Source organism: Kogia breviceps, chromosome 4 (genome assembly GCF_026419965.1).
Source record: "Kogia breviceps isolate mKogBre1 chromosome 4, mKogBre1 haplotype 1, whole genome shotgun sequence".
In the NCBI taxonomy this organism is placed as follows: Eukaryota; Metazoa; Chordata; class Mammalia; order Artiodactyla; family Physeteridae; genus Kogia; species Kogia breviceps.
The window spans coordinates 41,341,028-41,368,467 of NC_081313.1; the positions used below are offsets into that span (position 1 = coordinate 41,341,028).

At 41.8% G+C, this 27,440-nt stretch overlaps 1 protein-coding gene and 1 pseudogene across 3 annotated transcripts; both read left to right on the top strand.

Annotated features, from left to right (window-relative positions):
- On the top strand, positions 1-27,104 carry HSPB3 (heat shock protein family B (small) member 3). 3 transcript variants are annotated; one of them, XR_010840135.1, is made up of 3 exons: positions 1-628; positions 22,488-24,432; positions 26,858-27,104. XR_010840135.1 is itself a non-coding variant. In XM_059062874.2 (2 exons), exons 1-2 carry the CDS (start codon positions 193-195, stop codon positions 14,396-14,398), a joined length of 522 nt encoding a protein of 173 aa, XP_058918857.1. In that variant the 5' UTR covers positions 1-192; the 3' UTR covers positions 14,399-15,724. The 3 variants fall into 3 exon arrangements, 2 of the variants coding, with proteins under 2 accessions (XP_058918857.1, XP_058918858.1); XM_059062874.2 differs by lacking the exons at positions 22,488-24,432; positions 26,858-27,104 and adding an exon at positions 14,313-15,724; XM_059062875.2 differs by lacking the exon at positions 22,488-24,432 and having other exon boundaries at positions 2-628; positions 26,858-26,986.
- LOC131756079 (AP-2 complex subunit mu pseudogene) lies at positions 2,025-13,400 on the top strand (annotated as a pseudogene).
- Positions 27,105-27,440: the final 336 nt, after the last annotated feature.

The window sequence follows — 27,440 nt, forward strand, 5'->3', positions numbered from 1 at the left end:
GTCAGCAGGAGTTAAAAGACAAGAGGGAGTGTGCGGCGCTGTGTTTCAGGCCTAATTAAAGGGTTGCGTCTGCGCGGGGTTATAAGCGAAGAGCGGCTCCAACAGATCCTCTAGTCAGTAGGCAACTGCGAGAGTTCAACACGGACAAAGTAGCCTGGGCGGAAGGCGTTCGATGCTGTCTTTGCCTCCACTATGGCAAAAATCATCTTGAGGCATCTCATCGAGACTCCAGTGCGATACGAGGCAGAGTTTGAAGCTCGAGGTTTGGAAGATTGCAGGCTGGATCACGCTTTATATGAACTGCCCGGGCCAACCACCGTGGACCTGGGGAAAGCCAGGGTGGCCCAGCCTGCCCCCGTGGACACCGCAGAGATGCTGCCCCAGAGAGACGAATCCCGCTTCCAGGTCCTGCTGGACGTGGTCCAGTTCCAACCCGAAGATATCATCATTCAGACCTTTGAAGGCTGGCTGCTGATTAAGGCTCAACATGGAACCAGAATGGACGAGCACGGTTTTATCTCAAGAAGCTTCACCCGACAGTATAAACTGCCCATCGGCACTGAAACCAAAGATTTGTCTGCCATCCTCTGTCACGACGGAATTCTGGTGGTGGAAGTAAAGGATTCAGGTGGGACCAAGTGAAATCTTAACGGTGCCTGTTCATACAGCACGAGGAAGATTCTAGTTCAACCCATGGTATCACGAGAATGTGTGTATTACCTACGTTTGAAATGATTTTTATGAAGATTAAAAATATAGACATAGTTCCTGGTATATTGAGGTTGTCTTTGTTACTTTTACTCAGAAAGGAAAATTGTTAAATATGTTCCTACAGCTCAAGTTGTTGCTATTCTTACACCTGAGAAACATGAACAGTCTAGGAGACCATAGTCTGATGGCAGAGACAACTCAGAATTATTTCTTCGTTACTCTAACAATGCCAGAGAAGCTGCATTTTTAACAACTGATGGCAAAAGAGCCACACTAATTTAAGAAATTCTTATCCATTTTATTAAAACTTTTTATATTGCTGAAAAGAGCTGTGATCCCCTTCGCTTGATAAGCTTTTCTTTTCAGTGTATTTTATTACAGTGGAGTGGAGCTTTGTAAACATAGAGTCTGAAGGTTAAAATATAGTATTTGAAAACTGGGTCTGAAATATATTTATGATTCACTACATTTGTTACTGCCTTAAACTTATGTTGGAATTTTCAGATATAAATCTGATTTTTAAAAGTTCCAAATACGTACCTCTTTTTTTTTTTAAGCTAAACTGGATCTTATCTGCAGTGTTTTCTAAAGCACAGCATATGTTCTGTGGATATTTATGAAACATTAATATGTATTAACTCATACTCATAAATTGAGTTTAGGAAACCACTTTAAAACGTACAATTATTGAATTCAAAAAATTTTAAACTATGCTTTTTAAAGGTTACTTAAAATTTTAGATTTCGGAAGATGGCAAAATGTACTGCATCTGTTCTCACTGCATAATCCTTGGCTTTAAATAGCCTGGCAGGCAGTGGAAGTTTGGAGGCCGGAGCTTAAATGGGAGTCTGAGTTTTTACAGCACAGGGGCTGCTTCTATTTCCCCCAACTGCTGCTTTGGCCCAAGGGAGCGCCTGACACACTGGTGATTAGGAAGATTGTGTTCAACAGCTGGTCTGTGACATTCCAAAGATTTGCTATCTCATTCTGTACATATGAAATATTTTTTTGAGGAAGTAGCTGCTTTTACCCCATACCCCATGTGAGGCTGAGGACAGCGCTATGAATAGAAGAGGAATTCGGGTGTGGAAGACACCAGGGTAGCTACTGACTGCTGTCAATACTGCTGAACTCCTCTATGGTGCTTTATTCGTAGTTCACATGCAAACACGAGAGACATGAAACAAAAGAAAAATAAATCAGACAGTTATGCAAGTGGTTTTGAAAACAGAGATGTTTGTTTACGGTCTAATTAAATTGAAAGGACTTTGAAGCTTAATGTTCATATGACGTTATGGCCCATGCAGTGATGTTTGTGCATGTAACTCTAGAATCACAAATTTTGTTTGACAAAGTGAATATTACAGACCACCTCTGCTACAGAACAAAGTTAATGGTAATTAATGGGATTGCATCTACTAATATGATTAGAACTGAGATACCATTTGTCCCACATTATTCTTTCCCATTGCTGGACAGAATAGTGTCAACACGAACTAGTGCTTTGAGAAACAAACACAAAAACCCCTCTCGGGCTTCCCTGGTGGCGCAGCGGTTGAGAATCCGCCTGCCGATGCAGGAGACACGGGTTCGTGCCCTGGTCCGGGAAGATCCCACATGCCGCGGAGCAACTAAGCCTGTGAGCCATGGCCACTAGGCCTGCGCGTCCGGAGCCTGTGCTCCGCAACGGGAGAGGCCACAACAGTGAGAGGCCCGCGTACCGCAAAAAAAAAAAAAAAAAAAAACCCTCTCATGTGGCCTTGATCTTACTCTAGATGAGATCTTACTTCTGAGAAAGTTCAGAAAGTGAAAGTCTTACCACCAGGAGCCACTGATAGGAAATGTTTAAAAATTATAAATAAAATAAACACATCATTCAATTAGCATTTATTTTTCCTAAGACAATTTTAAAGTAATATGCAGCCATTTTTTTGATTTGGAAGATAGATCAAACGTTATCAGAATAAAAACCATTTATTGGTTGATAACATTTTCAACTAATCTTCACCATGCCTTACTTTAAATACTACTCTAAAGTATAAATTCTTGTGGTTGTAGTTTGGTGATAGAAATGGTGAAAAAAAGATAACAAACCATTAATATTCTTCTACGACCATGAGATAGCTACCTTTAATTCCTACTTAAATCTTCTCTTGCACATAAATACATGCATCACTCTTCACAAAATTAGGACTATATTTGCAAGGAGTTTTTTTTGTTTTGTTTTGCTTTTTAACATCTTTATTGGAGTATAATTGCTTTACAATGGTGTGTTAGTTTCTGCTGTATAACAAAGTGAATCAGCTATACATATACATATGTCCCCATATCTCCTCCCTCTTGCATTTCCCTCCCACCCTCCCGATCCCACCCCTCTAGTTGGACACGAAGCACCGAGCTGATCTCCATATGCTATGCAGCTGCTTCCCACTAGCTATCTATTTGACATTTGGTGGTGTATATATGTCCATGCCACTCTCTCACTTCGTCTCAGCTTACCACTCTCCATCCCCGTGTCCTCAAGTCCATTCTCTACCCCTGTGTCTTTATTCCTGTCATGTCCCTAGATTCTTCAGAACCATTTTTTTTTAAGATTCCATATATATGGGTTAACATATGGTATTTGTTTTTCTCTTTCTGACTTACTTCACTCTGTATGACAGTCTCTATGTCCATCCACCTGACTACAAATAACTCAATTTTGTTTCTTTTTATGGCTGAGTAACATTCCATTACTCAGATATGTGCCATATCTTCTTTATCCATTCATCTGTCAATGGACACTTAGGTTGCTTCCATGTCCTGGCTATTGTAAACAGAGCTGCAATGAACATTGTGGTACATGACTCTTTTTGAATTATGGTTTTCTCAGGGTATATGCCCAGTAATGGGATTGGTGGGTCATATGGTAGTTCTATTTTTAGTTTTTAAAGGAACTCTCATACTGTTCTCCATAGTGGCTGTATCAATTTACATTCCCACCAACAGTGCAAGAGGGTTCCCTTTTCTTCACACCCTCTCCAGCATTTATTGTTTGTAGATTTTTTGATGATGGCCATTCTGACTGGTGTGAGGTGATACCTCACTGTAGTTTTGATTTGCATTTCTCTAATGATTACTGATGTTGAGCATCCTTTCATGTGTTTGTTGGCAATCTGTATATCTTCTTTGAAGAAATGTCTATTTAGGTTTTCTGCCCATTTTTGGATTGGGTTGTTTGTTTTTTTGATATTGAGCTGCATGAGCTGCTTGTATATTTTGGAGATGAATCCTTTGCCAGTTGCTTCATTTGCAAATATTTTCTCCCATTCTGAGGGTTGCCTTTTTGTGTTGTTTATGGTTTCCTTTGCTGTACAAAAGCTTTTAAGTTTCATTAGGTCCCATTTGTTTATTTTTGTTTTTCTTTCCGTTTCTATAGGAGGTTGGTAAAAAAGGATCTTTCTGTCATTTATGTCATAGAGTGTTCTGCCTACGTTTATCTCTAAAAGTTTTATAGTGTCTGGCCTTACATTTAGGTCTTTAATCCATTTTGAGTTTATTTTTGTGTATGGTGTTAGGGAGTGTTCTAATTTCATTCTTTTACATGTAGCTGTCCAGTTTTCCCAGCACCACGTATTGAAGAGGCTGTCTTTTCTCCATTGTATATTCTTGCCTCCTTTATCAAACATAAGGTGACCATATGTGCATGTGTTTATCTCTGGGCTGTCTATCCTGTTCCATTGATCTATATTTCTGTTTTTGTGCCAGTACTATACTGTCTTGATTACTGTAGCTTTGAGGTATGGTCTGAAGTCCAGGAGCCTGATTCCTCCAGCTCCATTTTTCTTTCTCAAGACTGCTTTGGCTATTCGGGGTCTTTTGTGTTTCCATACAAATTGTGAAATTTTTTGTTCTAGTTCTGTGAAAAATGCCATTGGTAGTTTGATAGGGATTACACTGAATCTGCAGTTTGCTTTGTGTAGCATAGTCATTTTCACAATGTTGATTCTTCCAATCCAAGAACATGGTATGTATCTCAATCTATTTGTATCATCTTTAATTTCCTTCATCAGTGTCTTATAGTTTTCTGCATACAGGTCTTTTGTCTCCTTAGGTAGGTTTATTCCTAGGTATTTTATTCTTTTTGTTGCAGTGGTAAATGGGAGTGTTTCCTTAATTTCTCTTTCAGATTTTACACCATTAGTGTATAGGATTTCAAGAGATTTCTATGCATTAATTTTGTATCCTGCTACTTTACCAAATTCATTCGTTAGCTCTAGTAGTTTTCTGGTAGCATCTTTAGGATTCTTTTTGTATAGTATCATGTCATCTGCAAACAGTGACAGTTTTACTTCTTCTTTTCTGACTTGGATTCCTTTTATTTCTTTTTCTTCTCTGATTGCTGTGGCTAAATCTTCCAAAACTATGTTGAATAATAGTGGTGAGAGTGGGCAACGATGTTGGCTGTGGGTTTGTGATATATGACCTCTTTTTTTGAGGTAAGTTCCTTCTGTGCCCACTTTCTGGAGGGTTTTTATCATAAATAGGTGTTGAATTTTGTCAGAAGCTTTTTCTGCATCTATTGAGATTATCATATGGTTTTTCTCCTTCAGTTTGTTAGTATGGTTTATCATACTAACATCAGATCAGAAATAAATGAAAAAGAAATGAAGGAAACAATAGCAAAGATCAATAAAACCAAAAGCTGGTTCTTTGAGAAGATAAACAAAATGGATAAACCATTAGCCAGACTCATCAAGAAAAAAAGGGAGTATGGTTTAACAATGGTTTATTGATTGATGTACATATATTGAAGAATCCTTGCATTCCTGTAATAAAGCCCACTTGATCATGGTGTATGATCCTTTTAATGCGCTGTTGGATTCTGTTTGCTGGTATTTTGTTGAGGTTTTTTGCATTTATGTTCATCAGTGATATTGGACTGTAGTTTTCTTTTTTTGTGACATATTTGGTTTAGGTATCAGGGTGATGGTGGCCTCATAGAATGAGTTTGGGAGTGTTCCTCCCTCTGCTATGTTTTGGAAGAGTTTGAGAAGATAGGTGTTAGCTATTCTGTAAATGTTGGATAGAATTCACCTGTGAAACCATCTGTCCTGGGCTTTTGTTTTTTGGAGATTTTTAATCACAGTTTCAATTTCAGTGCTTATGATTGGTCTGTTTATATTTTCTATTTCTTCCTGGTTTTGTCTCGGAAGGTTGTGCTTTTCTAAGAATTTGTCCATTTCTTCCTGGTTGTTCATTTTATTGGCATATAGTTGCTTGTAGTAATCACTCATGATCCTTTGTATTTCTTCAGTGTCAGTTGTTACTTCTCCTTTTTCATTTCTAATTCTATTGATTTGAGTCTTCTCCCTTTTTTTCTTCATGAGTCTGGCTAATGGTTTATCAATTTTGTTTATCTTCTCAAAGAACCAGCTTTTAGTTTTATTGGTCTTTGCTATTGTTTCCTTCATTTCTTTCTCATTTATTTCTGATCTGATCTTTATGATTTCTTTCCTTCTGCTAACTCTGGGGTTATTTTTTTGTTCTTCTTTCTCTAATTGCTTTAGATGTAAGGTTAGGTTGTTTATTTGAGATGTTTCTTGTTTCCTGAGGTAGGATTGTATTGCTATAAACTTCCCTCTCAGAACTGTTTTTCTGCATCCCATAGGTTTTGGGTCATTATGTTTTCATTGTCATTTGTTTCCAGGTATTTTTTAATTTCCTCTTTGATTTCTTTAGTGATCTTTTCGTTATTTAGTAATGCATTGTTTAGCCTCCATGTGTTTGTACTTTTTACAGTTTTTTTCTTGTAATTGATATCTAGTCTCATAGCGTTGTGGTCAGAAAAGATACTTGATATGATTTCAATTTTCTTAAATTTACTAAGGCTTGATTTGTGACCCAGGATAAGATCTGTCCTGGAGAATATTCCATGAGCACTTGAGAAGAAAGTGTGTTCTGTTATTTTTGGATGGAATGTCCTATAAATGTCAATTAAGCCCATCTTTTTTAATGTATCATTTAAAGCTTGTGTTTCCTTATTTATTTTCATTTTGGATGATCTGTCCATTGTGAAAGTGGGGTGTTAAAGTCCCCTACTATGATTGTTTTATTGTCGATTTCCCCTTTTATGGCTGTTAGCATTTGCCTTATGTATTGTGGTACTCCTATTTTGTGTGCATAAATATTTACACTGTTATATCTTCCTCTTGGATTGATCCCTTGATCATTATGTAGTGTCCTTCTTTGTCTCTTGTAATAGTCTTTATTTTAAAGTCTATTTTATCTGATATGAGAATTGCTACTCCAGCTCTCTTTTGATTTCCACTTGCATGGAATATCTTTTTCCATCCCCTCACTCTCAGTCTGTATGTGTCCCTAGGTCTGAAGTGGGTCTCTTGTAGACAGCATATATAAGGGTCTTTGCAAGGAGTTTGATATCCTGATCATACTTGTTCTTGTCTGTTGCCCTCCCCACCTCCCACTAACCCAGACCCATCCTCTGCCCTTCTTAGCCCCAGTCTGAGCCCAAGCAGGCTGACCCTTACGGGCCACGTCATTCTAGTTTCCAACTAGGTTCAGCCAATGGCAGGCACTGACTGCAGAAAGGGGCTGGAGAGAGGTGGTCGGTGGGCAGGAGGGGAGAAAAGTCAGGGCATTTCTTTCCCCACTGCCAGCCTGCTGCAGATGGAGGCTCTGGCAGGACCTGCATCCCCCCAGGACAGGAGCTCTGGAGAGACAACCTCTCCCCCAGGACTTGGACGCTGGCATTCTAGATCCTTTTGCCTCTTCAGCACTTGGGGTGATGATGTTCTCTGCCTTTTCTTGTTCCTGGTGCTTCACGAACCTCAATTGATTCCCTTTACTTTGCCCCCTCTCCCATAAGGATTCCTTCATTAAAATCCTTTTCAGGAGATAAAAGAAAATTTCACATATTGAGGTATGGTGAAGGCATTCTGGCTAATACATGAGTTTACCTGAATTTTAACTGCTAACTAAAACAGCTTGTTTGTACCCTATCAGATGTACATTGTACATCTGCTTTAATTATTAAAGAAAAAGGCACATTGACTAGAAGTAAAGAATGTCCATGTTAAAAATAAAGATCAAATGCCTCCCTTCCTGGCCTGCCAGTGCTAGAACTCCTTTGATGATAAGACTTCCTTCCCAGGTGCCAAGGCCATACTGACTCTCTATGTATCTGTTTTTCTGAAACCTTGAAGGAATGGATTCCTGACTTATTTGGCGTTCTTTGTTCTGACAAGATATAAAACTGTGTTAAAATCCGTGCTTTTCTGGAGCAGTTCTCTGGAGTGGTTATCTGAGAAGATGTCTTCCAGGCTATAGTCCTCAGTTTGGCTCAAATAAAACTCTTTTCTATTCCTATTATAGATTTTTTTAATTGATTGTTTTCATCAACACAGGAGATGGAATTCTGGCTGGTTTTCTTTGTTTGTTTGTTTTTGCCAGAACTCTGATTGATTGACTTCTTCTTCTTCTCTTCTTTTAAAAAAAATTTTTTTTGGAGTATAGTTGATTTACAATGTTGTGTTAGTTTCTGCTGTACAGCAAAGTGAATCAGTTATACATATACATATATCCACTCTTTTTTAGACTTTTTTCCCATATAGGCCATTACAGAGTATTGAGTAGAGTTCCTTGTGCTATACAGTAGGTCCTTATTAGTTCTCTATTTTATATACTGTAGTGAGTATATGTCAATCCCAATCTCCCAGTTTATCCCTTCCCCGTGCTTTACTTCTTAAGTGATTAAAAAAAAAAAAAAGTGCATTACTTTCTTTTGCTAGCAAACATGAACTGATTTGTGATGGTTATGCACTATTGCAACACAGATAAACCATATTATAATTTAACCATTCCTTTTCACTACTGGCCCCAACAGGAAGCAGATGGCACCGTTAAATTGGAATAATTCAAATTAGAATAATTTATTTACAAAGAGACTAATTACAAAGGAGTGAGCAGGGTGGAGAGGAGCTGCAAGGCAGTGTCATAACCTGAGGGTAGCATTGTGGAGCTCTTAGGTTCCCCGGTCCAGAGGGATGAGAGGAGGAAGCAGGTCTCAGAAATAAAAAAGAAAGTCAGATAGAGGAGACCATCAGCTGTAAGTTTCATTTGAGGGAACAGCCCTAGGTGACCTCATAGGCACCGGGAGAATAAATACTTTCTCTCTCCAGTCTCCTACCAGGGCACCCCATTGGCTGGACTTATCTGGTAGCCAGAGGGTGTGGGCTTCCTGTAGATAGAGTTCAACAACCTCCCAGGGCAGAGAAAATTGGAGCGTGACTCTTGGGGTCCAGGGGCAAACTCCAGCACTTCAGTAAAGTGAGGACTGTTGCCATAGCTCTCTCTTAGGAAAGCTTTTCTACAAAATACCGCCTGAGACAAGGATTGAAGAGCCAACAGTTCATTTGGGGCTTGTAAGCCCAGGATGGTAAAGGTGAGGAAATAAGGGGAAGGAAGCAAGAAAAAATGGGAAACAAAGTGATGCGATATGCTGCCATGTTGACCACTGTTTACAATGAACTACAAAGAGACTGCAGCCTCTGGGCAGGGATGTTGGCTCAGGACCTGGAACGTCTCCAGAAAATTTTCAGGAAGAAATCAAATCTTAGAGCAATTCACGGGGAAGAAAGGAAAGGGAATTTGCCCCATTCCGTACTATATCCTATATCTCTCAATCAGTCAAGGTTCGACTCACAGGGAGTAGACTTTCCTACACTCTGAGTTATATCATCCAACCCCTTGGTGGCTGCTCAGAAAATCAGACCCCATGCCCCACGGTGTGACATTTCATCCAGGCTGGGAGGAGAAGGATGACTCGGCATGATTAGGGCTCAGTCAGGGTGAGGAGTGCAGCCTCGGGGATTCCACTCGGACTCTAGCTACCTCAGGAGGCTAGACAAAGGCTCTGGCAAAGGTGGCAGCATCACAGTCTGGGAGGCAGGGGATACTTTCAAAAACAAGAAGGCAGGTGAGAAGGTACACAGGGTATGTAGCCACAACAACCTCAGATCCAGAACTGCAGGAAGAGGGTGCCAGGTAAATCACACAGCCTTACAGCATCTACATTGCCTTCAAACTATGGACTGTAATATCACCTTATATTTTGATCTAATTTTTCATCTGCTTAGGTGTAAAGCCAGTCCTCTTAAACTTCTTCGGATTTTTCCTTTTCTGAAGATAGTGGACCAATCCTGGAAGTCCAGAAGATTTTGATTCCACTGATCTCCCCAAGTCCAAACTGCCCTTATCTTATTTCTCACCTACTTGTGATGATCTGAAAATTGCTGTTAATGGGTCTTAGCACATCCAAAGAGTTATTTCAAAAAATACAAATAACAACTTCAGGTAAAAAAAAAAAAAAAAAAAAAGAAAAATCCAAAATACCTAATAATCATTTACTCAAGCTTAACAAAAATCATTTTTTCAATAATGACCACTGTTCTCTTCAGAGGCTCTCAAATAATTAGTTGGAAAGAAGAATTAAAATGTTGGGTCATTATGCTGGCGAATAGCTTAGACATTATGTTTTGAAGATAACTCTGTGTTAGCAATTGAGTTGGCTAGATGTTCTCCACAAAATAACAGAGAAGTATTTTAAATTTGAAAAGTAAGTGATTCTAAGTAACTATTTTCTTCTATATTTCCTTAGCATTGTTTAATATATAAGAGCATGTATGTTTGCATGTATATGTTTATAAAATCCTGTTTATTAATGTTTTCTAACTTCAAGGACAAATACAAAAAAACATATTGTGGTAAGATAAAATGGTCTGTATGATACCATTCTTTGTAATTTGTTGAGACCTTCTTCATGACTCAGTATGTAGTAACTTTTCTTAAATGCACTATGTATATAAGAAAATAATCCATGTGTATATTTTCTATTTGAGAATATATATGAACAATCTCCTAAGGAAGGAGACAGAAGCAAAAATAAACCAATGGGAGCTAAGTAAAAGCTTTTGCACAGCAAAGGAAATCATTGACAAAATGAATAGACAACCTACTGAATTGGAGAAAATATTTGCAAATGATATGACCACTAAGGGGTTAATATTCAAAATGTATAAATAGCTCATACAACTGAATATCAAAAAAACTCCCCAGACAACCCACTTAAAAATGAGCAGAAGACCTCAATAGAGACTGCAGTGAAAGCCAAGACAGCGGGCAGGTGAGCAGGGGGCAGGCGGACATCTGGAGATCCAAAGAGTGGCCAGGCCGGCTGAGCAGGGGGCTCAGACACTGTCTGATAACAGACACCAGGTCTGTTATCAGAGAGATGGGCCGTGGAGACTGAGCTGCCGCCATGACTGGAGGCTTATTCATCTATAATCACAAGGATGAGGTGCTCATCTTCCAAGTCTACCGAGATGACATTGGGAGGAACGCAGCGGTTGCCTTTCAGGTCAGTGTTATCCACGCCGGGCAGCAGCAACATCGCCAACATCGCTCACACCAGTTTCTTTCACGTTAAGTGGTCCAACATCTGGCTGGCAACCGTCACCAAGCAGAATGTCACTGCTGCCATGGTCTTCGAATTCCTCTGTAAGATGTGTGACATAATGGCTGCCTACTTTGGCAAGATCAGCAAAGAGAACATCAGGAACAATTTTGTGCTCATATATCAGCTGCTGGATGAGATCCTAGACTTTGGCTACCCAGAGAACTCAGGGACAGGCGCGCTGAAAACCTTCATCACCCAGCAGGGCATCAAGAGCCAGCATCAGACAAAAAAGAGCAGCCTCAGATCACATTGGGCAGATTGTCTGGTGGCAGGAGGGCATCAAGTATAGCCAGAACGAGCTCTTCCTGGATGTGCTGGAGAGTGTGAACCTCCTCATGTTCCCACAGGGGCAGGTGCTGAGTCCCCATATGTCAGGCCGGGTGGTGATGAAGAACTACCCGAGTGGCATGCCCGAGTGCAAGTTTGGGATGCATTCATCCCAAACAAGACTGTCATTGAGAAGCAGGGCAAAGGCACAGCTGATGAAACAATCAAGATCAGGAAGCAATCGGTTGCCACTGACGACAGCACCTTCCACCAGTGTGTGCGACTCGGCAAGTTTGACTCGGAGCGCAGCATCAGCTTCATCCCACCAGACGGAGAATTTGAGCTCATGAGGTATGGCACCACCAAGGACATAATCCTTCCTTTCTGAGTGATCCCGCTAGTTCAGGAAGTGGGATGCACCAAGCTGGAGGTCAAGGTGGTCATTAAGTCCAACTTCAAGCCCTCACTACTGGCTCAGAAGACTGAGGTGAGGATCCCAACCCCACTGAACACCAGTGGGGTGCAGGTGATCTGTATGAAGGGGAAGGCCAAGTACAAGGCCAGCGAGAATGCCATCATGTGGAAGATCAAGTGCATGGCAGTCATGAAGAAATAGCAGATCAGTGCTAAGATTGAGCTTCTGACCACCACCAACAAGAAGAGATGGGCTCGAGCCCCCATTTCAATGAACTTTGAGGTGTCATTCGCGCCTTCTGGCCTCAAGGTGTGCTACTTGAAGGTGTTTGAACCGAAGCTGGACTACAGCGACCATGATGTCATCAAATGGGTGCGCTACATTGGCCACAGCGGCATTTATGAGACCCGCTGCCAGCTGCCTAGTGGCAGCTAGCCCGCCTCCCCACCCACCTATTCCACGCGTCTGGGTGCCCTCCACCACCACACATCAGTGTCTCCTCCCTCCTGCTTTGCTGCCTTCCATTTGTACTAGCCCGAGTATAGGTCTGGACCAACCACATTGCAAGTGGGGCTCCCTGGGCAGGGCAGTTTCTGAGGCTCCTGCTCCTCCGTGCATCTACCTGCCCCAGTCCAATGCCAGGCTCTGAGTTCTGCGACCAAAGCCAGATGGGCCCCATCTGCTCCCCTCCCCTGTGGCCACATCTCTCTGTGGTGGGAGGATTGGCTGCCCTTCACCTTAGAGCTCCCCCAAAGGCCAGAAATGGATCTCCAGCCCTCAGTTCCTACTCTGCTTCGGGATACTGTGAGCTTCATTTTGTACATGTGTGACTTCATCCAGTTATAAACCTAATAAACTCTGTAGAACAGGAAAAAAACAACGACACCTGAATAGACAATTTTCCAAAGAAGACATAGAGATGGCCAACAGGCACATGAAAAGATGCTTAACATTGCTAATCATCAGGGAAATGCAAATCAAAACCACAATGGGATATCACCTCACACCTGTCAGAATGTCTATCACCAAAAAGATCACAAATAACAAATGTTGGTGAGGATGTGTACACTGTTGGTGGGAATGCAAATTGGTTCAGGTACTGTGGAAAACAGTACAGATGTTCCTCAAAAAACTAAAAATAGAATTATATGAAACAGCGATTCTACTTCTGGGTATATATTCAACAAAAGCAAAAACACTAGTTTGAAAAGATACATGTACCCTAATGTTCATAGCAGCATTATTTACAACAGCCAAGATATGGTAGCAATCTAAGTGTCAATCAACAGATGAGAGGATAGAGAAGATGTGGTATATATACACAATGGAATAATACTCAGCCATAAAAAAGAATGAAAATTTGCAATTTACAACATGGATAGACCTGGAGGGTACTATTCTTAGTGAAATAAGTCAGATAGAGAAAGACAAATGCTGTATGTTATCACTTATATGTGGAATCTAAAAAATAAAACAAACTAATGAATATAACAAAACAGAAAAAAAACCCTCTTTGTATTATCTAGTTATATTAAGATCCCATATTAGAGAATTAGAATTTGCACATACCACTTAGCAATATCCATTTCAAAACATATCTGAATAACAAAGCTTTTTATATTTGACATTTCCCCTCAGTTTTCAAAGCTATTCTTTCCCAATAATTTTCATCAGAACTTAAGAACACTTGGGAGCTGCTTTACCAAATGTTAAAACATATTGTCATGCTACAATAATTAAAACACTGTGTTATTGCACAAGAATAAGTTAATCAATGGAACAGAGTAGGAAACACTGAACAGAATCCCATTATAAAAATTTAGTTTGGGCCTCCCTGGTGGCGCAGTGGTTGAGAGTCTGCCTGCCGATGCAGGGGACATGGGTTTGTGCCATGGTCTGGGAAGATTCCACGTGCCGCGGAGCGGCTGGGCCTGTGAGCCATGGCCACTGAGCCTGCACGTCCGGAGCCTGTGCTCCGCAACAGGAGAGGTCACAACAGTGAGAGGCCCACGTACAGAAAAAAAAAAAAAATTTAGTTTGATAATGGTAGCTACTAAAATAAATAGGAGTATGATTCAATATATGCACCTAAGATAACTGTGTAGTTATCTAGAAAAATTAAATTAAAAGCTTATCCCTATTACACACTACAATCAAAAAGAAAAACTACAAATGAATTTTAAAAGTACTAAATGTAAAATACAAAAAATGCCATAAATATCCATTGTGCTGGTTATTCTTTATTCTCTCGCCTTTCACTGCCCTGTTCTGTGCCCCCAGGGGACAGCTCTCTGGTTTCAAGTTGGATTTACCCAACTGACGGCATCAGCAAGACAGCAGCCTGTGGAATGACAGACAGATTGGAGTATTTTTGATCTTTGACTCTTGCTGTTTCTATTCCAGGTTCTGGCAGAGGTTGCCTCTGTCTGTCAGCAGCTCTGATGAGGCTTCCATCTCTCCTCTGGCTCCAGCCCAGAATGGACCAATAGTTCTGTTTCCTTTTCCCTGTTCCTCAGGCTCAAGTGGGTAATGACTCCCATTGTTACTGGTCTCTGGGTGCCTATAAGTCGGCATCAATTCTGATGTGTGGGAGTTTTTCCCATATCACCAAGCAATTCTGCCAGCTAGGTATACTAAAATTCAATTCAGTTCTGACACTATCTACCCATAGATCCTACAAGTTAAGGGGTCAGTCCAACAAGATTGCTCCGCTAACCCCAACTTCAGACATCAGTTGCAAGCCCAGGTTATTACCTGTGTTTCTGATCAACTGGCTATAGACTGGCGATTCCAATGACCCCTTCCTTGGGTTGGATTAATTTGCTAGAGCAGCTCAAAGAACTCAGAGAAACATTTTACTTATTATATTACTAGCTTATTATAAAAGGGTATATAACTCAGGATGAGGAAGATGGAAGAGATGCATAGGACAATGTATGGGGAAAGGGTGAGGAGCCTCCATACTTTCTCTGAGTGCCTCTCTCCTCGAATCTTCACACGTTCACCAACGTGGAAACTCTCTGAACCCCTTCCTTTTGGGTTTTTATGGAGGTTTCATTACATCGGTATGATTAATTAAATCCTTGGCCATTGGTGATTGAATTCAATTTCTAGTCCCTTTCCTCTTCCAGGGATGAGGACTGAAAATTTTCCAAACCTCTAACTACATGATTGGCTCCCCTGGCAACCAGCCCCCATCCTAGGTTACCAAGGGGGTTTCCAAAAGTCACCATTAACCTAACAAAAGACAACTCTGTGACTCACCCCACTTAGGAAACTCCAAGGATTTTAGGAGCTCTGTAACAGAAATGGAGACTAAGACCAACTATATATTTCTTACTAGAAATCCCAATATCACAGTGCCTCAACATTTTTGTTGGTCCCTCAGCCCTACCCACATCTCTGTAAATAATCACTTTATTATATATTTTTTAAAAATCCAAGCTAAGTATGCTTTTTGTTTCCCCTCAGAACTCTGAATGATGTATCCACCTATATATTCTTCCTTTGGCACAAAAAAGGCATCTTTAAACAAACAAACAGAAAGAGAACAAAAAAATAGGAGAATATAAAAGGAAATTTTTATAAATTAAGGAGTATTTGCAATTTTGGGGATTTTGTCTAGTCTATGTTTGAGACTGAAAAGTATGATGATATTCAGTGTTGCTGAGTATGGTAAACAATACCTCTTTGTTGTTGATTTGTACCATAAATTAGCACAATTTTTCTGCCAGATAGTATGTTAAGGCTCAGTATAATTTTAGAAGTAGAAGAGCAAGAATTAAAGAATTTAATGATATAATAAAAACTTGCACAAAAATTTGTGAGGCATTCTTTACTTTGAAGTATTGAAAATATAAGAAATTTGTTAAGCAAACTAAAGTCTATCCATATTATAAAACACTATACTGTCAATAAAAATCATCTTCCAGAAAAATATTGAGTGAAGTGGAAAAATGCTCTCTAAATTTAAGGAGGGAAAGCAAGTTACAAAAGGTATATAAAATTCCCACCTTTATTTTCAGTGGGCATATCTCCATGTCAATAAGTTTTTGTTTAGAACATGATTCTAATGGCAGTATTGTACTTCATAATATGGATATGCCAAAACTTATTGTATGCTGAGAAGAATCAAAGGTTAAGTTTAAAAATGCCAAAAGAGGAGAGGGATCAAGATGGTGGAGTAAGAAGACATGGAGCTCACCTCCCACCATAAACATATCAAAGATATATCTGCATGTGGAACAATTCTCATGGAAAACTAACTGGAAACTGGCAGAACTCCTACACAACCAAAGCTGCAAGAAAGATTCCCCCACATATACTGGGATCCCCAGTTCCAGCTGAGTAAATAAGTGCATACCTATTGATAATTACTTTAAATGTCAATGGACTAAATGTTCCAATCTATAGACATAGGGTGGCTGACTGTATAAAAAAACAAGATACTCCAATATGCTGTCTATGAGAGACTCACTTCAGGGTAAAAGACACACACAGACTGAAAGTGAGGGGATGGAAAAAGGTATTTCATGCAGATGGAAACAAAAAGAAAGCAGGAGTAGCAATACTTGTATCAGACAAAATAGACTTTAAAAGGAAAGCTATAACCAAAGACAAAGAAGGGCATTACATAATAAAAGTGATCAATACAAGAAGAGGGTATTACACTCATTGACATACATGCACCCAGTATAGGAGCAAAACAAATACCAACAGACATAAAGGGAGAAATTGACAGGAATACAATTATAATAGGATACTTTAGTACTCCTCTGATATCAATGGACAGCTTTCCCAGACAGAAAATCAATAAGGCAACAGAGATCCTAAATGACACAATAGAATAGTTGGACTGAATTGATATCTATAGGACAGTACATCTAAAACACAACAAAAAAAAACCAGAATACACATTCTTTTCAAGCATGCATGGAACATTTTCTGGGATTGACCACATACTAATATACAAAACAAGCCTCAACAAATTTAAGAGGATAGAAATTATTTCAAGCATCTTTTCTGACCACAATGGTGTGAAACTAGAAATCAACCACAGAAAGACAAACAGGGGGAAAAAATGATCACAAGGAGACTAAATAACATGTTGCTAAAAAACCAGTGGGTCAATGATGAAATCAAAGAGGAAATCAGACAATACCTCAAGACAAACAACAATGAAAACACAACCTTACAAAATCTATGGGATGCAGCAAAAGCAGTTCTAAGAGGGAAGTTCATAGTGATACAGGCCTTCCTCAAAAAAAAAAGAAAAATCTCAAATAAACAACCTAACCTGTCACCTAAAAGAATTAGAAAAAGAAGAACAAACAAAGCCCAAAATCAGCAGAAGGAAAGAAATAATAAAGTGAGGAAATAAATAAAATAGAGATAAAAAAATAGAAAATATCAATGAAACCAAGAGTTTCTTTTTGAAAAGATAAACAAAATTGATAAACTTTTAGTCAGACTCATCAAGAAAAAAAGAGAGCCCAAATCAGTAAAATCAGAAATGAAAAAGGAGAAGCTAGAACCAACATCACAGGAATACAAAGGATCACAAGAGATTACTATGAACAAGTATTTGCCAATAAAATGAACAACCAGGAAGAAATGGACAAATTTCTAGAAAAAATACAGCCTACCGAGAAGGAGTCAAGAAGAAACAGACAATTTGAACAGACTGATCATTAGAAGCTAAATCGAAACTGTAATAAAAACTCCCAGCAAACAAAAGTTCAAGACCAGACGGCTTCACAGGAGAATTCTACCAAACATATAAATAAGAGCTTATACTATCCTTCTCAAACTGTTCAAAAAAATTGAAGAGGAAGGAACACTCCCAAATTCATTTCACAAGGCCATTATCCTGAAACCAAAACCAGACAAGGACACTACAAAAAAAGAAAATTACAGGTTAATATCTTTAATGAATATAGATGCAAAAATCCTCAACAAAATATTAGCAAACCAAATCCAACAATACATAAAAAGGATCATACACCAGGATCAAGGTGGATTTATTCCAGAGTCACAAGGATGGTTCAGCATAGGCAAAAGTGTTTACTCATTCAATGAGCATGTCCCATCTCTATTCTATTGGATTATTCTGAAGAAATCAGCATTTTTAGGACCAAAAATCCTAAGAGGTTATGAGCTATAAAACGTAATAAGCACAGATCACTTTTATTTCTAAAAGCCTAGTTTTCAGTGTATTGCAAATTATTTTCCAATTTGAACTGTAGACGCAGCCCAGAACTTCATTTAAGCTCAGACATTATTAGTGGGGGAGATCAAATGAGCTGTCTTGGCTGAACGGCAGGCCAGGAAAGCATGTCTCCTTTCTTCACTTTCCCCGGTGAATTTGACTGGATGGGACAGCCACCATTGTGTCCCTCTGTGAAATGCTACAATGGGGTTGCTGGGCTCTTCAAAGCAGCTGCCAAGCACATACCATTCTCCTGAAACACTACTCTTTGAAAGGGTGGAATTTCCCTGTGCTCTTGTTTCATCTCCCCAAGCCCAGTATTCTCAAATTCTCCAAGCAACGCTCAAAGTCTTGGAGAACTCAGTGTGGCTTTAATTTTCAGTTGCTATCAAATGGGATATAATTAATTTCTTGTGGAACTGATTATTTTTAATTTGCCAGGAAATTCTAAATAGGGTCTTTCGGTGCTAAGTCTATGAATAAACTTTATTCTTGGGACAAGGAAGAAATAACTAAACCTCTAAGGATTGTAATTTCATGGCAAAAAACCAGAGTAATTAGGAAAGTAGACTTCGAAAGCAAACAAATATAGACAGACGGGGGTTTGAGTACCAACTTTGCAACTTTCTAATCTGGTCGTTTTGGTCAGTTTGCTTAACCTCTCTATGCTTCAGTTTCCTCACCTGTAAAATGGGGATAATTATCGTACTGATCACATGTGTTTTGAAGATTAAATGAGATGAAGATATAGGGTGACCAACAGGCCTGGTTTTTGCCCAGGCCTGAGGGGTTTCTTGGGAAACTAGACTTTCAGTACTAAAGCTGAGATATTCTGGGCAGACTAGGATGGCTGGTCACCCTATAAGAGGTCAGGTACTTATATAATGCCTGGTATCCATAAATGATAGCCATTACTTTATGTATTACAAGTATCTTTAAGCATATTCCCATGGACATGTTTTCTACATAGGTTAATTAGACACATCTCAACTTTATGCTTTATAAAAAGACTAAAACATATAACAAAAAAATGCTTCATTAGTAGATCAGCATCACTGTCCATTTTTAAGATCTACTTGGTTATTTCTAAAATTCTACAAGTCTATTTTTTTGCTTACTGATGCCAAGTATTGAAGAACCTCACATTGCTCTGTGAAGCAGTATGTAAGCACATATTTCTTCAAAAGTGCACTGTGGCTAGATAAGAAACTTTGTCACAATAAGAAATGACTTGTAGGGCTTCCCTGGTGGCGCAGTGGTTGAGAGTCTGCCTGCCAATTCAGGGGACACGGGTTCGAGCCCTGGTCTGGGAAGATCCCACATGCCGCAGAGCACCTAGGCCCGTGAGCCACAACTACTGAGCCTGTGCGTCTGGAGCCTGTGCCCTGCAACAAGAGAGGCCGCGACAGTGAAAGGCCCGCGCACTGCGATGAAGAGTGGCCCCCGCTCGCCGCAACTAGAGAAAGCCCTCGCACAGAAACGAAGACCCAACACAGCCATAAATAAATAAATAAATAAAAAGCAGTTTCTTTAAAAAAAAGAAAAAAAAAAGAAATGACTTGTAGAATAATCTTTTTAGTACAACGAATAAAAAGTCATTTAGGGGACATCAAGCTTTTGGATACAATATTTCCATGTGAAACGTCTCTAGTTAAGACGTCCTACTGAGCATACTTCTTTATCAGTACTCTCCTACCTGTCAGTCCTATTTAATGACTTAAATTTCTCTTTTGTCCTTATTCTCTGGCATTGCAGAGACTAGGGGGGAGCTTATCAGGTGACCTCAGATCGTGGCAAACTCCTGGCTGACCAAAAGCTCTTGGGATCACATTGACAAATCAGGGGAAAGAGATGCAGAGACATTGTTTTCTAAGTTTGTCTGGTTTTAAGAGTCACCTGGGGGCTTCCCTGGTGGCGCAGTGGTTGAGAATCCGCCTGCCGATGCAGGGGATACGGGTTCGTGCCCCGGTCCGGGAAGATCCCACATGCCGCGGAGCGGCTGGGCCCGTGAGCCATGGCCGCTGAGCCTGCGCGTCCGGAGCCTGTGCCCCGCAACGGGAGAGGCCACAGCAGTGAGAGGCCCGCGTACCACCAAAAAAAAAAAAAAAAAAAAAAAAAGAGTCACCTGGGGCTCTTTTTTTTTTTTTTTTGATACGCGGGCCTCTCACTGTTGTGGCCTCTCCCGTTGCGGGGCACAGGCTCCGGACGCGCAGGCTCAGCGGCCATGGCTCACGGGCCCAGCCGCTCCGCGGCATGTGGGATCTTCCCGGACCGGGGCACGAACCCGTATCCCCTGCATCGGCAGGCGGATTCTCAACCACTGCGCCACCAGGGAAGCCCAACCTGGGGCTCTTATTAAACATACAGATTTTCAGGTTCCTCCAATAGAGATACTGATTCAGAGAGGGGGTGGAGAGCCCTTGAACCTGTAACTGATTGGTGTACCCAGAGACGTTTATGATGGGGCAAGTTTGGAAATGGTTCTCAACCAGGGATTGTCATTATGCCTGGGGGTCTCCAAGCACTTAATACCCTGGAACCAAGGATGATAAACATCCCGCCGTGTTGAGCCAACACAATACACAAAACAAACCCTGGAAACAGGACAACCACTGTATAGAATTTTAAATGGAACTCTACACTGCATTTAGACACTCCATTAACGTTTGTTAACTTAACAAAATTATCAATATCCCAAGGAGCTAGACTAAGCATAGGCTGACCTGGTAATTTTCCAGCAGATGATAACGTCTCCCTCTTGAGGGATAAGGGAAAATTACTTTCATACAAGCAATTATTTTTAAACTAATTTATTCCTGTTCTTATTTTCTTCAAAGATTATATAATGCTATGTTTTATATGTAACACCAGGAGAGAGAGTACTATTCCTTTCAGAAGGGACATTCTGAAAGAAAAGAAATAACCATGTGTAAAAAGATATTCTTTTTTTTTTTTTTTTGCGGTATGCGGGCCTCTCACTGTTGTAGCCTCTCCCGCTGCGGAGCACAGGCTCCGGACGCGCAAGCTCAGCGGCCATGGCTCACGGGCTTAGCCGCTCCACGGCATGTGGGATCTTCCCGGACCAGGGCACGAACCCGTGTCTCCTACATCGGCAGGCGGATTCTCAACCACTGCGCCACCAGGGAAGCCCAAAAGATATTCTTTAACAAGTCTTGTTCTTTGTTCCCTTCCTACTTACTGCTCATCAACGTGGCATGCATAATGCTTGTCTTTCTATTTACCTTTTTATTCTTTCTGCAGTGGTTCTCAAGTATAGTTCTCTATACCTGGAAGGTTTAATTTTCCTAGGGTTCTGTCTTCTCCTATTTTAAGTTTTCTTCTTGTATTTTCTTCTTCCCCAAGTGCCTTCATTTCCCCCGTGCTTACTTTCTGTCCATCTACTTCTCTTTCTTTCATTTTCTCTCTAGCATTTAGTCCCTCCTGCCTTTTGATCTAGAACCTTTAGTGCCTGTATTAGTCCTTGGATGTTACAGGCCAGCTGCCTGATGTGGGATGACCAGCTGTCCCAGTTTGCCCTGTACTAAGACCCCTCTGTCCCAGGCCAACCAGGATGGCTGATCACGCCACTTAACCAGTAACCTGGGGGAAATAATACACTGACACCAGGTGGAGGGAGGAGTAACTCTGTTATTGGTAGTACCCTGCTGGGTTGCTGTAGTTTTAAAATTAGTGATTGTTGGAAGAGCATGCAAATGCAAATAAACCAAATAGGGGTCAGAACCAATTATTAGCAAGAGTTTCTCTGGTCCTTTCTGTGAAGGACCAGAGAAACCAAGTATATGACTAAAAGAGACTTGGAAGATCAGTGTGAGAGACTGAGTTGGTCATTAGAGCTGAAGGCTGTGAAGCTCATGTGTAGCCCTGCCTGTGGAGAAAAGAGGATAGCTTTGGCACTGAGATGTTTGAGCTGAGTAAAAACCACTGATGACGTAGTCTATTCCAGAGTAACCGACAAATCAGGAGGACGCATTGAAGAGGCAGAAATGGCTCTTCCTGCTCCTGGGAAGCATTGTGGAGGCTGAGTCTTACCAGTCTGAGTTGCAGGATCAGAGACTTCCCACTGGCGAGCTGAGTGGGAGTTCTCTCAGGGGCTCATTGGAGCCCCAAACAGCCTTCTGTGGCTTTCTCCAGTGCTCTGGCTCAGAGCGAATTGGAGTAGTTAGGGGCTAAAATGTCTCACCAAAAACAAGCTTCACCACCCCTGTCATTCTACCATGAAAAGGACCATTCCTCTTTTACCTTCAGATTGTCTTTGAACGTGCCAATATCCTTAGTCAAAGGCCATACTATAATATAACTCATCCCCACTGCGATGCTAACTGATGACCCAGGGTTTGTTTTATTTTCAGGAGCCATAGGAAGAGCAGCTCTGTCACCTCTTCACTTCCCCTGTGAGAGAGGATTCCTGCTTCCAGGCGCATACAATGCCTATTTGACAAATTGGACAGTTTTGAATACATGACCAATTCTTCCGTAATTAATTCATTCTAGCGGAAAGCACAGAACTGTGAGATTCTTAACAGACGAAGGGAGTGAAATCCAAGACTCTCAAGTACTTCTGGGGGAAGTCAGACTCAACCATTGCCTCCTTGTCTTCATTCAGCAAACCGCTTATTGAGCATTTAGTACATACTGAGCACTCTGCTTGGTGTTGTAGATAAAACAATGAAAACAGTATAATTCTTGACCTCAAGGCACGGATGCTATGGTTTTTAGAGAGTTACATACATATGAATAATAAAGGTGACAGGTGCTAGAGTCAAAGCATATTCAGGTTACAAGGTAAGGGTGTAGTCCTTTCTCCCTGGGCTGTGGTCCCTGTAGAGATCTAGCCTACCAGCTCTGGAGGAGAAGGTCTGTGACTGTGATTGATTTATTCATCATTGATCTCTACTGCCTCACACTTGGTAGGTGCTCAGTAAATCGTTTTTCAACGAGCAAAAGATGGTGCTGCCATAAAGCATGGTGGATGTGCACAGAAACGATGCAAGTAGTTCAGCCAAAGGGTCCAGGTACCGCATGATCGGGCCCTGCCTCCCTCTCCAGCTGCCATCTCCCATGCTCTGCTCCCCTTCCGTCATGCTGAGCAGTTAAGGCTTTATCCTAAAAGCAATGCGGAAGGGAGGGCCCAGAGCATAGTTTTATGTCGGGCTCTGACATGGTCAGCTTTGTGTTTTAGAAGGATAATTCTGGCCGCAGTGTAAAGGACGGATTAGAGGGGGAAACTCTCGAGTAGGGAAGATCATTCAGATTAGCAGTCATTCAGTTGGGAGAATGCACACAAGAGTTCCCGGGTAACCGTCCAGGGCCCACCCCCAGACCATTTGAATCAGAATCTCTGGAGATGGAGTCCAGATATCAGCAGTTATAAATTGTCCCAGGTGATCCCGGTGAGACATGAAGTTGAGAATCAGCAGCATAAGATGGTTGCAGAATGGAAAAAGGGGGCATAGATGCTCGGGCTATTAAAGGTAGAGGAACGACACACTAAGTAGCAGAGCAGGGGCCACGAAGACAGGGAAGAATTGAATTACTCACAGGTTCTGGTTGGAGTCATCGACATGGGAAGAAAGGTGACGGATCTTCCTAATTTCCCTGGAGTATCATGCTTTCAGTACGGATGCTCCCTCATCCCAGGGCAGTTGATCACCCTACAGGAAGGATAGTGATAACTTTTACCAAAATAAGTAATAGGCATCAGAGTGTGGTTGGAAGAAAGATGATTCATTTTAAACATGGGCGACAGCTGCTAAGTATTGGTGACTAAGGCTGTCCTAAAGCTCACAGCTGAGGATCAAATGAGCTAAATTCCCCACATTCTAAAGTCCTAGAAGCACAGCTGTTAGGGCCATGCATCCTCAGCAGGGCTTGCTAAGAGAAACCAGGAAGCAGAAGAAGCACCACCACATCCCACCCTGATATACGATGAGGTTGAGAGGGAGAAAGCTGTTGCCTTTTGTAGAAGTACGTTACTCACTAAGTAGAACTACTTAGTTTCCAGAACAGGCCAGGGTGGCTCTGGGCTACCTCCTCAGAGCTGAGGGAAGGAGCTGACAAGAGAACTGCTCACAGGTGTGTGGGTCTCTGCCTGTGCCGGTCCCTGTCTGGACAGTTAGAGGGCACAGGCTCACTGCCCAGCCCCCGTGCTACCAGGGTAGAGGAAATGCACGTGGGGGAGAGATGCTATGGTGCAGGACTGCCGGGTGAAGCAGGGCCAAGACTGCCCCCACTCAAACCCCAAGTGGCTTGGAAGACGGATCCCACATGTGCCTGAAGATGCAGGAGTTGGCTGTGGTGAGTAGATCATATCTGGAGCGTTGTTCTTACCTGGGAAAAAGCCACAGCAAAGAGGAATGGGATATATGGCTGCCGGCTCAGGGGCTGGGCCTGAAGCTGAGAATGAAGCTCTCTCATGGGGACCCCTAACACCCAGAGCTGCTGCTGCAAGCTGGGTCCTGCAAGGCCCCTCTCCCTTCCTTATCGCTCCTTCCTGAGCTCTACCAGAGGGGTATGTGATGGAAAGACATGGGCAGGTCTGTGTGGACCCAGACCGCATCCACAGCCCTGTTCCGCTGCGGGGTCAGGGGAGGAGATGGGAGAGAAGAGAGACAGTGATTGGGGATGAAACTAGAGCTTTGAGACAAGATCACTGAATCTTGGGGGTAGGAAGTCATTGTTTTAACAGCTGGAAGTAACTGTACTAAGAACTGAGGGGGCCAGAAAGTTAGAGGATTGGGCTGAAATCACTGAGGAAGCCCACTTTCATGTCGTGAGCAACCCCGAGGAGGGACCCAGGTAGTGAGAAACTGAAGCCTTCTGCCAACAGTGAAGTGGGCCCTTCAGATTACTGAGGCCTCATGGGAAATCCTGAGACAGAACCTAAGGCACTCCTGCATTCCCAGCCTCCAGAAATGTGAGACAATAAATGTTGTTTAAGTCGCTAGTTTTGAGATCATGTGGCCATAGATAAGGAATAAGAGTTGTCCTGAGTTGGGCCAAGGAGGCCAGGCCTTTATATCTGACTCGCTGACTAGTCATGGGGTGCAGGCCTCTCCTCGAAGGAGGATGACTTGGATGAGGCCGTTTCCTTCAGCTAAGGCAGCCCCCGGAGAGGGCAGTCCGCTGAAGGCTATTTACCAACAATATTCTCACCAGCTGGGTGATTCAGTCCTTTACTCCTCAGGAGGTATCTGGGCAGCTCATCACAGCATTCACCATGAAGTGTTTAGTTTGGGGCTTCTACGGGCCTCCAGAAAGAAGCTTCTGGAGCACAAAAAAATGTGCTGGTAAGCTAGGACTCAGAGTTTGAGAGTCTGGAAGTATCCGCCATGCATCCTATTCTCTTCGTTACCACTGCTCTCCTTTTAAATGTTGGGGTTTCCTGGGGTGTCATTCTTGACTTCCTCTACATCTCTGAGTAGAAAAACCAGGGAGATTCGTGTCCATAAAGCAAGGAGGAGGAGAGAAATAGGAAGAAGGTGGTGGTCGCTGAATGTAACGGTTGGGGTCTCGGGAGAAAACAGACGACAGGCTCAAGGGGAGAGACAGAAAACGCTTGATGAAGGGACTCTTGAAAGAATTGTGGTCAGGGATGGGGGGAGCACCCATAGCGACCTTGAGGCACCACCTGCCAACAGGCCTGCAGCGGTGAGGGCAGGGAGGGCACGCAGGGGAGGATCATCGTGGAGAAAGCTGTCCTTCAGGAGCCGTGGCCTTCCGAGAGGGACTCAGCGATCCAAGGACGCTTGGCAGGGCCAAGGGCATACATGCTGGCTTCACTCTCCTCCTGCCCTCTAGTTTTCCGCCAAACCCACCTGGGAGTCAGACGGTCCAGGAGTTCTTTGGTGCAGCCCACACAAGTCAGCTCCCCGCTGGCTGCCCCCGTTGGCACAAGGAAGGGCGGAGGAGGTTGGAAAGTGGCTCTGCAAGGGCAAAAGTGAAAGGCGTTCGGCAGACAAGAATTAGATGTGCTCATGACCAGCTCCCTCTTAGAAGTGATTTAAAATAACTGCAAAGCTTGGGGGTATACTTAAGTTTTAAGGATGATATCTGAGAGAAACTACTCCTCTCTTCTCCCATAGTGTCCCTGATGCCACGGACAGATCGTAGATAAAGAGGCCACGGGTCTGATCCCTGGAGCATTACTTTCCTAGGAAATTATATTCAGCTCTGTATCTTGACTGTGGCATTGTACTAGAGTCCGGCAAGATGTCCAGAGGTAAACAGGAAAAGGGTACAGGAAAACTGCTTTTTACAACTGCATGTGAATCTTCAATCATTTCAAAATAAAACGTGCAATTAAAATCACATTCCCTTATTCATATTCCACTCGTTCCACTTCTGATAATTGAACTTGAAGCTTTAAAAGTGATGCAGAGTTCCCCAGGAATCGCTGAGCTGGTTTGCATTCTCATCTCATCAGAATGAAAACTTTGAGTCACCTGATCTGCTATGATTTGGATCTTGCGTCTGTCGAATGCAGCTGTTGCTGCCTTGAATAAGGAAGAATGAATCTCAGGCCCAGGAGAGGGGCCTGAGGCCTCGGAATGCCAGTGACCCAAATTGACCATAATTGGGTCTGTTTCACCTGCACACTTGGGTCTACTTCTTGCACTGATATTGTGATAGAACAGCTCTGCACGGCAGGCCACGCTTCTACGGACAGATCTTAAAATCCTTAGATGCTGTATTTATGAGTCTGTTTTTGTTTGTTTTTTAGATTGCCAGAGGGTGAAGGGGATTAAGAAGAACACACCTGCAGTTATAAAATAAAATAAGCCACAGGGATACCATATACAGCATAAGGAATATGATCAATAATATTGTAATAATTTTGTATGGGGACAGAGGGTTATCATAGTGATCGTTTTGTAATATACGCAAATGTCAAATTGCTATGTAGTACACCTGAAACTAACAGTATTGTACATCAACTATATTTCAATAATAAAAACTCCTTAGATGTTATTGCTTCCTTTCAGAGGCTCTTAGTTAATGGAATTAACTAGCTTATTTATCATTAGAATAAAGTAGTAATTTAAAAAACAAATCTACACTAACAAGCTCATTTGGGAAACAACAGCTGCTCCAAGATTCCAGAGGAGGAGGGGGAATTAAAAACCTGATCCCAGCTGAAGACATTTCTAGACTGAAAGTGCCTGATGTCTAACTCAATTGAAATGTGTCTGGAATATGTGTGGAATGTATAAAGTTTCCTTGTACTTCTTTTCTTCAGATTTTTTAGCTCTATGACATTACATTTCACAGGCTAAATATGGAATGGCTTGGTAGCCTAAGGTTAC

Excerpts from the sequence above, each read along its gene's own strand:
- HSPB3 (XM_059062874.2), top strand. The coding sequence starts at position 193 with ATGGCAAAAATCATCTTGAGGCATCTCATCGAGACTCCAGTGCGATAC. Across the intron at positions 629-14,312 it reads GGTGGAAGTAAAGGATTCAG|GTTCTGGCAGAGGTTGCCTC; the intron begins GTGGGACCAAGT and ends TTTCTATTCCAG.